Source organism: Miscanthus floridulus, chromosome 11 (genome assembly GCF_019320115.1).
Source record: "Miscanthus floridulus cultivar M001 chromosome 11, ASM1932011v1, whole genome shotgun sequence".
NCBI lineage: Eukaryota > Viridiplantae > Streptophyta > Magnoliopsida > Poales > Poaceae > Miscanthus > Miscanthus floridulus.
This window is the reverse complement of record NC_089590.1, coordinates 7001645-7014957: the sequence shown is the minus strand read 5'-3', so window position 1 is coordinate 7014957 and position 13313 is coordinate 7001645. Positions and strand designations below refer to the sequence as shown.

Genomic DNA, 13313 nt, shown 5'->3' with positions numbered 1-13313 from the left:
GCTTGCTAGTAGCTTGCATGTGTGGTTTGCTCGGCTACTCTGAGGTACTTGTGAGGAGGGGATCGGGCTTGTGGGTTTGGCTTGCTTCTCTGTGGCTCTGTGTTTTAGAGCCCAGATCTACTGCCCAAAATAGATGGAGGTGTTGCTTCACCTATTAACTGGCAACATTTCTACTGTCTGATTTTGCTACGTAGTTGTTTGATTGATTGTTCTAGGATTTGATTTGAGCTCTCCTCTGTGGGCTAACTCTGTTTACTTTGTTCTTGCATAAATGAACTCTGCATAAATTGTTGTGATTAAGGTTACATGGTTTGGTTTGTCAACTTCTAATGAGTATTGCAGCTACTGATATATCACAATAGGGTCTAGGTCTTGTAAAAACTTCGTCCTATTCATTCATGTACTATTAGTAGGGTCTGTTTGTAAATTCCGTAGTTGGCGTTTTGCTTCTGTCTTCCTCCAATCAGGAATCTCCTAATTTGATGTGGGTGCAGTATGGATTTGGGACAATTAGCATGTTTATGCTTGCGATCTCACATGTTTCAATTTAACATCTCTTTATAGTTTTTTTTTCTATTCTTATTTTTCTACTAAAATTATTCCTGGATAGCAAAATAGAGATATCATTAATCTTGTGCTAGTACAACAAGTAGCTGAAACATTAGTTGGAACAGGTCCATCCATTCAGTGGTTGATGTATTGCATTGTGCCCATTCGAGTTACAGCCTTGCAGGTAAAAAAACTGCAGTAGTATCTTAAACTCATGCTGGTAAAATAAAACATGAAAGTGATGCAAGCTGTTCTTGACAGTAGCTTAGTTTCTTTATAGAAAATTTTCCATGTTAGCTTTATTTGGTGAGTTTATAGTGCAGTTTTTATGATTCCTTACTTAAAACGATATTTTTTCCATTACTGTAGTTGTTTGATTGATTGATTGTTCTTGATCTAGTTTTGCTTGCCGCTTCATGTTAGTTGGAAATAAAGGTTTCAGCATGGCATGCATGCCAAATCTGGTGCATTCAGGTGATTTCCGATCAGATTAATTTTGCCAAATCTTAGTTTTGCCGAACAAGGACATTTCTGATCATGTGTATGTGTGTGTTGACCCCATTGAATGACAATAATTTCTTCATGCCATCCAAAAGAAAACAAATACATTGCCTATGAAATTAGTTTGGCCTTGACGATCTAGTGCATGACATTAAATTAACTTGTGGGCTAGTTACGTAGTTTTATATATTCATAAGTGCTTTCTGTCGTGCCTACCAAAGATAATTTGGCTCCTACCATGACCAAGAGTGACCTATTTTTAGATAATAGAGGTAATCTCTGACCTCTGCGTTAGCTGAGAATGCACAAAGTCATTAATTGTATTGCTCTCTGTGTGGTTGCTATTGTACAACTCAGTGGTCTGTTTATCATAGGATCTGATGCCTATTGTAATTTCCTGATTCATATTATAAACTTTAGCCAATCAATGTCATAGTTACCAACACCGGCTGTTATCAGCTTGCAAGCGACTTGAGATCTTGAGGTGTAGCCTTTTGGTCATTGGACTATCGCTGCAAACACTTTTTTTCCTGGATTGTATCACTTTGCATAATTTCTCTTCTTAACATAAATTGGTCACAAGTTTTGAACCCTGCACCACTTTGACTAGTGCAGCAACCGAGAATCAAGTAGATTATGTTAAACTTAGAGCCACCCTGTGCTAGGATAAAAATATGCACAGGCGTAACAACCTCATCTTTGTGAAAACTCTCATACCTGTGAAAGTACTCCTTATTCATGTCATGTACTCATGTCTTTGTGAAAGTGCTAAGATGAATAACGTGTTAGACAATGATACATCTTTTTCATGTCTTTCATGTATTGCTCTGCACAGCATATAAATCTGGTAAAAACATTGTTTTGGTTTTGATTTGCACGGTGCTGATGCATAGCCACAAGGAGAACGATGCAATAGCGGAGCTCAGCCGTGCGATATCCTTCAAAGCCGACCTGCACTTGCTGCATCTCCAGGCTTATTTCAATGTTTGAATTATTAGTTCTTGATGAAATGAGAAGAAACTTGTGACCTTCTGTCAATTTATTACATGTTAGATATATCTACTTGTACTACACATACTACCTCTATTTTTTGTTTTGCGCCTCTCATCTAGGTACAACTGTAGTATCTGTTCATGACCAGAAACACACACCAACACCACACACACTCACACCCACGCACACCTCAAGTACACAAACAGATCCTACAACTACACCTAGATTCCAAGATCGCGTCCTTGAAGAGATCACCGAAACCATCCACGGCTCCGTAGACGACGGGCGCGTCGTAATCCCTTTGTAGCTCCACGCGAGAGAGGCCCTGTTAAAATGGGGAAAAACCCCGGTGGGAAATCATGGGTCGAGCAGAGCTCGAACCCACGACCGGCCGCTGCACCACCAGCAGTTGCTTGAGTCCTGTTCGCTGGGAGGAATTTATAGGAATCTGGAGGAACTTGTGAGAGCGTGAACAGTAAAAACCAGCCGTGAGCAGTGAATTTTGGCTGGTTTTTACACCAGCCGAATGAGCCCTGGGTCTTTTTTGTGATATAGATATATGTTTTGTTGTCATAATATGAGTCTGTTTGTTATTATTGTGATTCTTGTACTATAGAAGATGTTTAGAAACTTTTGGCTAAATAATTTTGTTTAGGCCACAATATTACAGTCAAGTTTGTCAGGATACTTGATCATGTATTTTACTCGTCACAGGATGATTTGGGGAGCATGTGTTGGTAATTTGAATTTTTTTTTGCGGAAAAATATACCATAAGAGCGGTTGGTAATGTAGCCGCCCCTATAAATAGGTATTATAGGAGCGGCTGATACTGTAGCCGCTCCTACAAATCGATTTTATAGGGACGGCTGATAACACCAGCCGCCTCTACAAATCGATTTGTAGGGGCAGTCTGGAAACCGCCTCTACAAATACATAATTTATAGAGATGGTATGGTAGAGGCGGTTGGCCGAATCGCCTCTACAAATACCTATTAGCCATCTCTGGAAATCATATCCAACGTAGTGGTAGACGTTTTGGCCAAACCTTGCAACAAACACGACTAGTCGTAACGGCTGAGGTACCACCAGAAACATCAGGTTGGTCATCAAGAGTCAGAACAAGTCAGAAGCATACTGCGTACTCAATCAATCGTAATGAAGTCCTACGACTCATTCGTAGCAATTTCCTGGATCTTAAGATGCAAGGAAGTGATTATAGCAATTCCATCCCAGACATCTGCAGCCTTGTGGATGGAAGCTTATAAATATGCCATCCATTGAGCAGATACAATTTATATATAGAAAAAAAAAGGAATCGCACAGAGCAGACTGACACATGAATCCGTGGGGAGCTATGGAGAGGGAGAACCATGTAGCCGAGCGCGGGCTCGTCCCGGTCAGCGCCGGCGACGTGCAGGTGCAGCACGACCATGGCGGGGCGGCCAAGACGGACGGCTTCGTGCGCAGGGATCAGTCATGGTAACTACTAGCTCCCAGTACATCTGAACGAAAAGAAGTGCATGCCAAGTGATGGAACTGTACTTTGTGTCTTTGACATCGAGCTCTGTTCTTGTTTGTTTCAGCCGGTACGCTAGCAGTGATATCCCAAGTGATCTGCTCGTTACGGTGGGCGGCGTCAACTTCCACGTCCACAAGCACCCGATGGTCACCCGTAGCGCCCGCCTGGCCCGGCTCGTCGACGATGCGTCGGCCCTGCACGGCACCGACGCCGTCACCGTGCTCGAGCTGCCGGACCTTCCGGGCGGCCACGGCGCGTTCGAGCTGGCCGCCAAGTTCTGCTACGGCGTGGTGGTGGACATCACGGCCGCCAACGTCGCCGTGCTACGCTGCGCCGCCGAGTACCTGGAGATGACGGAGGAGATGGAGGAGGGCAACCTCGCCTTCCGCGCGGAGGCGTTCCTGACCTACGTGGTGGCGTCCTCGTGGCGGGACTCCGTCGTCGTCCTCCGCGCCTGCGAGGGCCTCTCCCCCTGGGCCGACGACCTCCAGCTCGTGCGCCGCTGCAGCGAGTCCGTCGCGGAGAAGGCGTGCACCAGCCCGAGGGCCGTGCGCTGGGCCTACGTTGGCAGGACGTCGCCCAAGACGCCCAGGGCCGCCGGCACGTCGACGGGCGACAGCGGCAGCCCGCCGGCCGACTGGTGGGTGGATGACGTCTGTGTGCTGAGGATCGATCACTTCGTGCGCGTCGTCACCGCCGTCCAGGCCAGAGGCATGCGGCCCGACCTCATCGGGGTCGCCATCACACGCTATGCCTCCAAATGGCTCTCCTCCGCTGGCCTCATCAACAAGCAGAGCCCAGCGTCACGTGGCGGCGTTGGTGTGCTCCAAATGGTCATCGCCAGCGAGGCCGATAACACTAACACCCCGACGGCCGAGACGGCTAGTGAGCAGCGGAGGATCATCGAGAGCCTGATCAGCATCATCCCCCGGCAAAAGGACTGCGTCTCCTGCAGCTTGCTCCTCCGGCTGCTCCGCCTGGCCGTCGTCCTCAAGGCGGCGCCGGCGCTGGTCACGGAGGTGGAGAAGCACGTGGGTATGCAGCTCGACCAGGCGGCGCTGCCCGACATCCTGGTGCCTTCGTACCCCTACGCCCGCTCCGAAGCCGCTTACGACGTCGACCTTGTGCAGCGGCTGGTGGAGCAGTTCGTGGTGCAGGAGCAGTCCGGCCGCGGGAAGGAGAAGCAGGAACAGCAACACAACTCCAATTCCAAAGCGCTGCGTGTGGCAGGCCTCATCGACAGCTACCTCTCCGAGGTGTCCCGGGACCGGAACCTCGCCCTGGGCAAGTTCCAGGCCCTGGCCGAGTCGCTGCCGGAGTCGGCACGCGTGTGCCACGACGGGCTGTACCGCGCCGTCGACTCGTACCTGAAGGCGCATCCGGCGGTGACCGAGCACGAGCGGAAGCGGCTGTGCCGCGCGGTGGACTGCGGGAAACTGTCACGGGAGGTGCGTACGCACGCGGCGCAGAACGAGCGGCTGCCGCTCCGCGTCGTGGTGCAAGTGTTGCTGTCGGAGCAGGCAAAGATGGCCGGCGCGCTCGGCAGGGTGGGCAAGAAGGAGGACGACGTCAACGCGCTGAGGCTGGAGGTGGAGGGCGTGAACGCAAAGCACATGGAGCTGCAGCGCGAGGTGGAGCTTCTGCAAGGGCAGCTGGAGCGCATGCTGCCGCCGTCCGTGGCGGCGAAGCAACAGAACGTGTCGGGGTGGGCCAGCGGGTGGAAGAAGCTCGGGAAACTCGGCAGGATTCAGGTGGAGCAGCCGGTAGTGACGGCGGCACCCGGCGAGACAGGGAGCAGGGAACCTCGGCGGAGGAGAAACTCCGCCTCGTGAGCTGAACAAGAAGTAGCACGTGTTTGTGGTTGTAATAGACGATATCATATTTATATATGGAAAAATTATAGAATGGAAGATACTTAAAAATTGTTTATGATTTGTATTGTTTTTTGTTAACAAGACATTTCTTTCTTTTCGTAAATGATATGAATTTTTTTAGAGTTTGTATGCAGTAGTTATTAAATTTAGTTTACGGTGTTGCAGACCGACCTGTCATTATATGCCAAAGGCTAACTTGGACCCCGGTGGCAAGTCAAACGGCAAATCCTGCAGTAGCACTTCCGGCTACCATGAACCTCTTGTTCTTCGTAGCGCGTTTGAACTTCCAATACTCCGATCCCGCAGACTCCATGCCAGCCAAAGCCTCTTCATTAGCTGCTCGTATAAAACAGAGTTCTGAAACAGAACAGAAAGAATTCAAATTGTTTCAGTTCACGTGTCGTGTTGAATCATCAGCCAAGGTTACGAAGCAATTGGAAAATTGGTCCCTGATTATGAAACAAGACCCCCAGTGACCAGTGATGACACAGATTTCACACAAGAAATGTTGATAATAACAGTAATACAACAGAACCACAGTCGCAACATAGAGCAAAATGCAACCCACTCAAACATGGTTACCTTTAAGATTATTAAATATCAGATAATGGAGGAAAGATTCCGAGTAGCACAGCAGCATGAGGCATTTGAATATTTCTGGCATAATATAATGGGTGAAGAACTACCGGAAGCAGAGTAGAACAGGGCATTATTTTCAGACAATACAGACATAACCACTGAAGACATGTGACAGAAAAGGCAGAAAACTATTTTAATGAAAAAAAGCCAGCCATCTGATGCAAATAAAATCATTATCAGTCAATTAAAATCCCATAAAAAATTGAACCACAAACAGGAAGAGCCGAATCAAGAAGATGCCATGTTTACCGGTAATAGATTTATGGTATTAGCTATTAACTGCACGAATTTATAGCCTGAGATAAGCAGCACAATTTGAATGTTTTAGGTTACCAATGAAAACACATACTCCATCCATCTTAGTTTGTGACCTAAGAAAGGAATAATTTATTTGTGGCAGACCGTGGATTGTTTAGTGCTATGTTTGTCCTTCCTAGATCACTGCACCAAGTTTTGAGGTGGTAAATGGGAGAAACAAATAACTGGGGCACACAATTCCAGTTATCAAGGTAAACTCAAGATGAAAATAAGAACCAACGACATATACTTATGAATTATTAAGACATCCTTCAGTTGAGCCAATACAACCAGAAACAACGATGCACCGCTTCCTAATAATTTTAACTCAATTAACTCAAAGGAAACCAGTCGTTGTCCTATCAGTTTTCATTTATTTCGAGGTTATAAACCTTAGACATTATCCAAATGGCCCATGGAGAGCAACCTGCAAGCACCCTTTTGAATTAATTGCAAAATTTATTCAAGTAATTTATTATAACAATGGTACCAACTGGTTAACCAGTGTACCTACATGGCGACCTATAATCTGATGAAACCGTAAGTAGAATTCATAACAGTGTCTGCCCGTGACAATGGGTAAGAAAAGAAAATAATGAAATAGGAAGGGAATAAACAAGATCATAGCAAAATTTGGTACCACAAAAATGTGATCTCAAACGAGCTCTGGTGGTGAGCTCTGCAACACTAGGAAATACTGTATAAAAAGGCACAAATTCACAACACGCTGAAACGTAGAAGTAGCTCTTGTCACAACTATATGCAGGTTAGAGGCTTAACTGCAAATAAATCCAATTGGACTACAGCATGCCTTGTAAATATTTTTGTACTATATGATGGTGCAAGTAAAACTCCGCCTATGGTGGGGCGCCTTTGGTGTCCCAGCATAGCAGGTCCCAAGCCCTGGTAAAGAAGGAGGGTTGTGTTAGGCGTGGCGAGCCAACGTAAAAACTTAGCCACTTAAATGGAGATGAAACCCGAAAGAAAATCGTTGGGGCGTAACCCTCTTAGCGACGCGCCATATCGGAACCCGGGTATGGTGTTAAATGGGCAAGGGCCGGGTCGTCACCCCTGTGACGCGCCGTGTCGTGATCTGGGCATGGTGTCAAGTAACCAAGGATCGGGTCGTCGCTTCCTTAGTGGCGCGCTACATCGGCGCCCGGGTGTAGTGAAAAATGAGCAAGGGTCTTCGCATCAGAGTCGACGGGTGCGAAGGGTAAGGAAGCTAGTCGAACCAACTAGGATCCGTTTAGTTAGTTGGAATGTAGGGTCACTTACAGGTAAGTTAAGAGAATTAGTTGATACCGCGACTAGGAGGCGTGTAAATATATTATGCGTTCAAGAGACTAAATGGAAGGGTTAGAAGACGAAGGAGGTGGACAGTACAGGTTTCAAGCTTTGGTATACAGGGACAGTCGCGAATAGAAATGGAGTAGGAGTTTTGATTGATAAGAGCCTAAGAATGGTGTGGTGGGAGTGAGAAGGCAAGGAGATAGGATTATCTTAGTCAAGCTTGTCGTTGGTGATATGGTCTTGAACGTAATTAGTGCGTATGCCCCCCAAGTAGGCCTCGACGAGAGTGCTAAGAGACAGTTCTGGGAAGACTTAGATGGCCTGGTTAGAGCTATACCTAGTAGTGAGAAGCTTTTTATCGGAGGAGATCTTAATGGGCATGTAGGTACTACAAGCGTAGGTTTCGAGGCAGTTCATGAAGGTTTTGGGTATGGTAGTAGGAATCAGGAGGGGGAGGAAGCTCTAGACTTCGCGGTAGCTTTTGACCTGATGATAGCCAACACTTTCTTTAGAAAGAGAGAATCTCATCTAGTGACCTTCAGTAGCGGACAACACTGTAGTCAGATTGACTTTGTCCTCGCAAGAAGAAAGGACAAACGAGCATGCTTGGATTGCAAGGTAATACCAGGAGAGTGTATTGTTTCTCAACATAAGCTTTTGGTGGCAGATTTTCGTTTTCAGATGCGTGCCCGTAGGGATAAACAAGCTAAGATTGAAAGAACAAAGTGGTGGAAACTGAAAGGGGAGACGTCAGAGGTATTTAGGGAAAGGGTTATCAAAGGGGGCTCTTGGAAGGAAGAAGACGACATAAACAATATGTGGGACAAGATGGCAACCAACATTCGGAAGGTAGCCTCAGAGGTGTGTGGAGTAACCAAAGGAAGGGGACGTGAGGCTAAAGATACTTGGTGGTGGAACGAGGAAGTCCAAAGGGCTATTAAGGAGAAGAAAGAATGCTATAGACGCTTGTACCATGACAGGAGTGTGGACAACATAGAGAAGTATAAGATGGCAAAGAAGACTACAAAGCGAGCTGTAAGTGTGGCAAAGGGTAGAGCGTACGAGGATCTTTACCAACATTTGAGTACGAAGAAAGGAGAGAAGGACATTTATAGGATGGCTAGGGTTCGTGAGAGAAAGACACGGGACTTCAACCAAGTTAAGTGCACTAAGGATGAAAGGGAGCATCTCTTGGTAAAGGAGGATGAGATCCGACATCGATGGCAAGAGTATTTTGACAAATTGTTCAATGGTGAGAATATGGACACAACCTTTCAGTTGGATGACTCTTTTGATGACACCAATAGACGCTTTGTGCGGAGAATCCAAGAATCTGATGTCAGAGAGGCGTTGAAAAGGATGAAAGGAGGTAAGGCGATGGGACCGGATGGTATCCCAATCGAGGTGTGGAGATGCATCGGAGACATAGCTGTAGTATGGTTAACCAAGCTGTTCAACCATATTTTTCGATCGAACAAGATGCCTGATGAGTGGAGGAGAAGTATATTGGTACCGATCTACAAGAATAAAGGGGATATTCAAAGTTGTACAAATTACCGAGGAATTAAGTTGAAGAGCCATACTATGAAGCTATGGGAGAGAGTTATCGAGCATCGCTTGAGAGCAATAACGCGGGTCTCTATGAACCAATTTGGTTTCATGCCCGGAAGGTCAACCATGGAAGCCATTTTCTTAATAAGACAAGTTATGGAGCGGTATAGGAAGAAGAAGAAGGACCTACACATGGTTTTTATTGACTTGGAGAAGGCTTATGATAAAATACCAAGGAATATTATGTGGTGGGTGTTGGACAAACATAAAGTCCCAACGAAGTACGTCGGGCTCATTAAGGACATGTACAGCAATGTTGTGACTAGAGTTTGAACAAGTGATGGAGACACGGATGACTTCCCGATTAGGATAGGACTACATCAAGGGTCAGCTTTGAGCCCTTATTTATTTGCTTTAGTGATGGATGAGGTCACAAGGGACATACAAGGGGACATCCCTTGGTGTATGCTTTTCGCGGACGATGTAGTGCTAGTTGATGAAAGCCGGACAGGAGTGAATCAGAAACTGGAGTTATGGCGGGAGACTTTGGAGTCCAAAGGTTTTAGACTTAGTAGAACTAAAACTGAGTATATGAGATGTGACTTCGGCACTACTACTCGGGAGGAGGAAGATTTTAGTTTGGAAGGTCAAGTAGTGCCTAGGAAGGATACCTTTCGATATTTAGGATCAATGCTACAGAGGGACGGGGATATTGATGAAGATGTTAGCCATAGAATCAAAGCAGGGTGGATGAAGTGGCGGCAAGCGTCTGGTGTCCTTTGTGACAAAAGGGTGCCACAGAAGCTAAAAGACAAGTTTTATAGGACGGCGATTAGACCTGCTATGTTGTATGGTGCAGAATGTTGGCCTACGAAAAAACGACATATTCAACAGCTAAGTGTCGCGGAAATGCGTATGTTGCGTTGGATTTGCGGTCATACAAGAAGGGATCGAGTTCGGAACGATGATATACGTGAGAGATTAGGGGTAGCGCCAATTGAAGAAAAGCTTGTCCAACACCGATTGAGATGGTTTGGACATGTGCAACGGAGACCTCCAGATGCACCGGTGCGTAGTGGAATCCTAAGTCAGGATAGTAACGTGAAGAGAGGCAGAGGAAGACCGAAGTTGACTTGGGTAGAGGCAATAAAAGGAGACTTGAAAGGATGGAATATACCCAAAGACTTAGCCTTAGATAGGAGTGCTTGGAAGACAGCTATTCATGTGCCTGAACCTTGATTGCTTCTGTTGGGTTTCAATTCTAGCCTACCCCAACTTGTTTGGGAGTTAAATGCTTTGTTGTTGTTGTGTTGTTGATGATGGTGCAAGTAAGAAATGCTATGAAAGGGAGACTTGTAATATCACAAAGACGTATGATTCTCCACACCATCAGTGCAAGTTCTGTGCTGTTTTATAAGATTCCTAGGACAAATGTAGGTGTGTGGGAGACTAACCGGAGTCGTCAGAGGTGTTCCAAGAGACTAAGAGAGAATGGGAGGCTGCGTCCACATCCATAGAGGACATTTTCCTCATATTTTTTTCCCATTGAGGCCTTCAGGATCATCCACGATGTGAGTTCGCATCCTCTGCGTCATGATTTTAATCTTGTCCAGCACTTTAGGCATATGTTGAGATACCCTTTCACTCTGACGGCATCGCCATTCAAACCTCTCTTTGCTCATACAGCATCGGGGGTCATATGTCATATTTCTGTAAGATGCATAGCCAAACACCATGGATATGATATCAAACTTTCCTGAGATGTCCTCAACTTTTTAAAACATTATTGGAGAGCACTTTACAAATTCTTGGCTGTTGCTGTTCATGGGTCTAACGATAAGGGGCACACCCATTTCAATCTTTCCTGAGAGGGTCATAATTTGCAATAAAAACACATTTTAAGGCCTTGTTCGTTTGATGCCAAAACAAAGGAGATTGGAAGGGATTGAGGGCGATTGAATCCCCTACAAGTCAAAATCCCCCTCAACCCTCTCCAATCCCTCCCTTTGATTTTGGGATCAGACGAACAGGCCGAGGAATTTCGCAATGAGTTAGGCCCTCTCAGGTGTGATTAGAGACACAGGAGGCACGAAGTGGCAGCTTAGCGCCGGTAATTTTTTTTCTCTCAATAAAGTCGCAACACAATAACACAACATTCAGTGGTGCTAGCCGCCACACGCATCCCTAGCCATCGATAAACCCAGGCTAGCAGCCAGAGATCCACTCCCAACTTAACGAACAAAATCAGACAGGGATGAATGGCGTTATCATACCACGCCGGAAATTGGCAGGACCAAAACTGAATGACGAACGTGAACCAGATTGTGATGGCAATGGATCGGGGCGCGAGGTACTCACTGAGTCACTGGTCTTCTCCTGCTTGCAGCTTACCCACCTGCCGTCGTCTCGTTCCTCCTTCCGTCCTTCGCCGCCGCCCGCTGGACATGCAGTGCAGGTGGGGATGGGCTGAAGACGAAACGTGAGGGAGCCGCGGACAGAGAAAAAGCATTTTATGGGCCGGAACTGCACAGAAAAATGCGCCAAGCCCATTCTAAACTTTCGAAGTTTAAAGCCCACGGGTCAAACGACGGCCACTGCTCATTCCAAACTTTGCAAGTTTCCATCCGGCACACTTCGCTGGGGGAAAAAATTCTATGGAATTGGTGGCGCCCGGACTTAGATGGAATATAATTTTGTCGGACCGAACGGCCAGATACGCGCCGCACTTCCACCCTATTGCTGCAGTCATTTTCCGTCTACCTCGTCTTGCCCTGCACACGTACTCCGCCCCCCTATGCCTCACCCTGTCCCAAGCTCGCTGCTCCTTCCCCCCTGACCTGCCTCCTATCTCTTCGCGCGAGTGGGATCTGGGAGCTAGATGAGGATGAGCACGCACCATTTGTAGGACCCCAGGCGCATCACGTGCCCCATCTGTCAGCCCGTGGCTCGCCGCGCCCCTTCCCACGGCATCCGGGCCGTGCCCTAATGACTCTCTAAATATACCTCTAAAATACGAAACACTTGCAACATGAAACATTTGAATACAACATACGTCTGAAGCAGATAAAACATTTTAAAACATACACTTGCAACATGTGTGTGAAACATATGCAACATCCAGATAAATCACTTGTAACTTGCAACATGAAAACACTAATTGCAACATAAGACTCAAAGAACCGAAACATTTTGAACATACTCTTGCAACATATGTGTAAAACATATGCAATAGTCAGATAAAAAAATGCTTGCAACATACGTCTAAAACAGATGAAACATTTTGAACAAACGTTTGCAACATGCCTTTAAAAAACTTGCAACATGCCTCTGGAACACTTTGCAACATCTCAATCTACTTTCGCATCATCCATACAAAACACTTGCAACATACCTCTGAAATATCTGAAACACCTTGAACATACGCTTGCAACATGTCAGGCGTGACACTCTAGTGGGAGCGGCCACCATGTCAGGCGCGTTGAGGAACTTGATAACCGCATTGATGGGTAAACTGGGACTAGGAGGTGCTAGAGCTTAGAGCACCACGGGCTTGGCTGCCACAAGCTTCTTCCGCTGGGGGCACCAAGGCACGTGGAGTCTCCATGCAAGCACGAAGTACGACATGGACACGATGCCCTCGTGGTCTCTAGCCATAGGAGGAGGTGGCGAGGAGGACGCCGTCGCCAGCTCCGATGATGAGGGCAGGGGCAAGTGGTAGGCCCGACTCTAGCAGCGTAGCCTAGCATCGTGTAGGCGAGCGAGGGCCCCGGGGCAGAGGAAGCAGTGGTGGTTGCCGCTGGAGAAGGGAGTGGCGATCGAGTGGTAGGAAACGTCGCGACGGTCATGCTAGTTGGGAATGTCACCGTCTTTTTTTATTTTGAGAAACAATGAAAGAATGAAGGTAAAGGAAAACAACCCTATTAGGCTGGTAGTGCACAAGCCTAGGAAGCGAGGTGTGACAGAACCGACCAATTTATACAAGATCAAGTATGGCTATCCCCGCTAATACGCTAACATGCGCATACCTTCATTTATATAAACCCGATAGTCCGCCGAGTGTCACGAAGGACCTCGGTAAATCAACATCACAACCAAG

The 13313-nt window shown here is 46.8% G+C and overlaps 1 protein-coding gene and 1 long non-coding RNA gene across 2 annotated transcripts; one reads left to right on the top strand and one right to left on the bottom strand.

Moving 5' to 3' along the window:
- The first annotated feature begins 3063 nt into the window (after positions 1–3063).
- Positions 3064–5535, top strand: LOC136493035 (coleoptile phototropism protein 1-like). Its single transcript, XM_066489064.1, has 2 exons — positions 3064–3523; positions 3628–5535. The coding sequence occupies exons 1-2, from the start codon at positions 3381–3383 to the stop codon at positions 5393–5395; spliced, it is 1911 nt and encodes a 636-aa protein (XP_066345161.1). The 5' UTR covers positions 3064–3380; the 3' UTR covers positions 5396–5535.
- Positions 5263–11682, bottom strand: LOC136493036 (uncharacterized). Its single transcript, XR_010768285.1, has 3 exons — positions 11576–11682; positions 5609–5794; positions 5263–5396 (listed from the first exon to the last, which is right to left on the bottom strand). It is a non-coding gene; the product is annotated as an uncharacterized lncRNA (long non-coding RNA).
- Positions 11683–13313: the final 1631 nt, after the last annotated feature.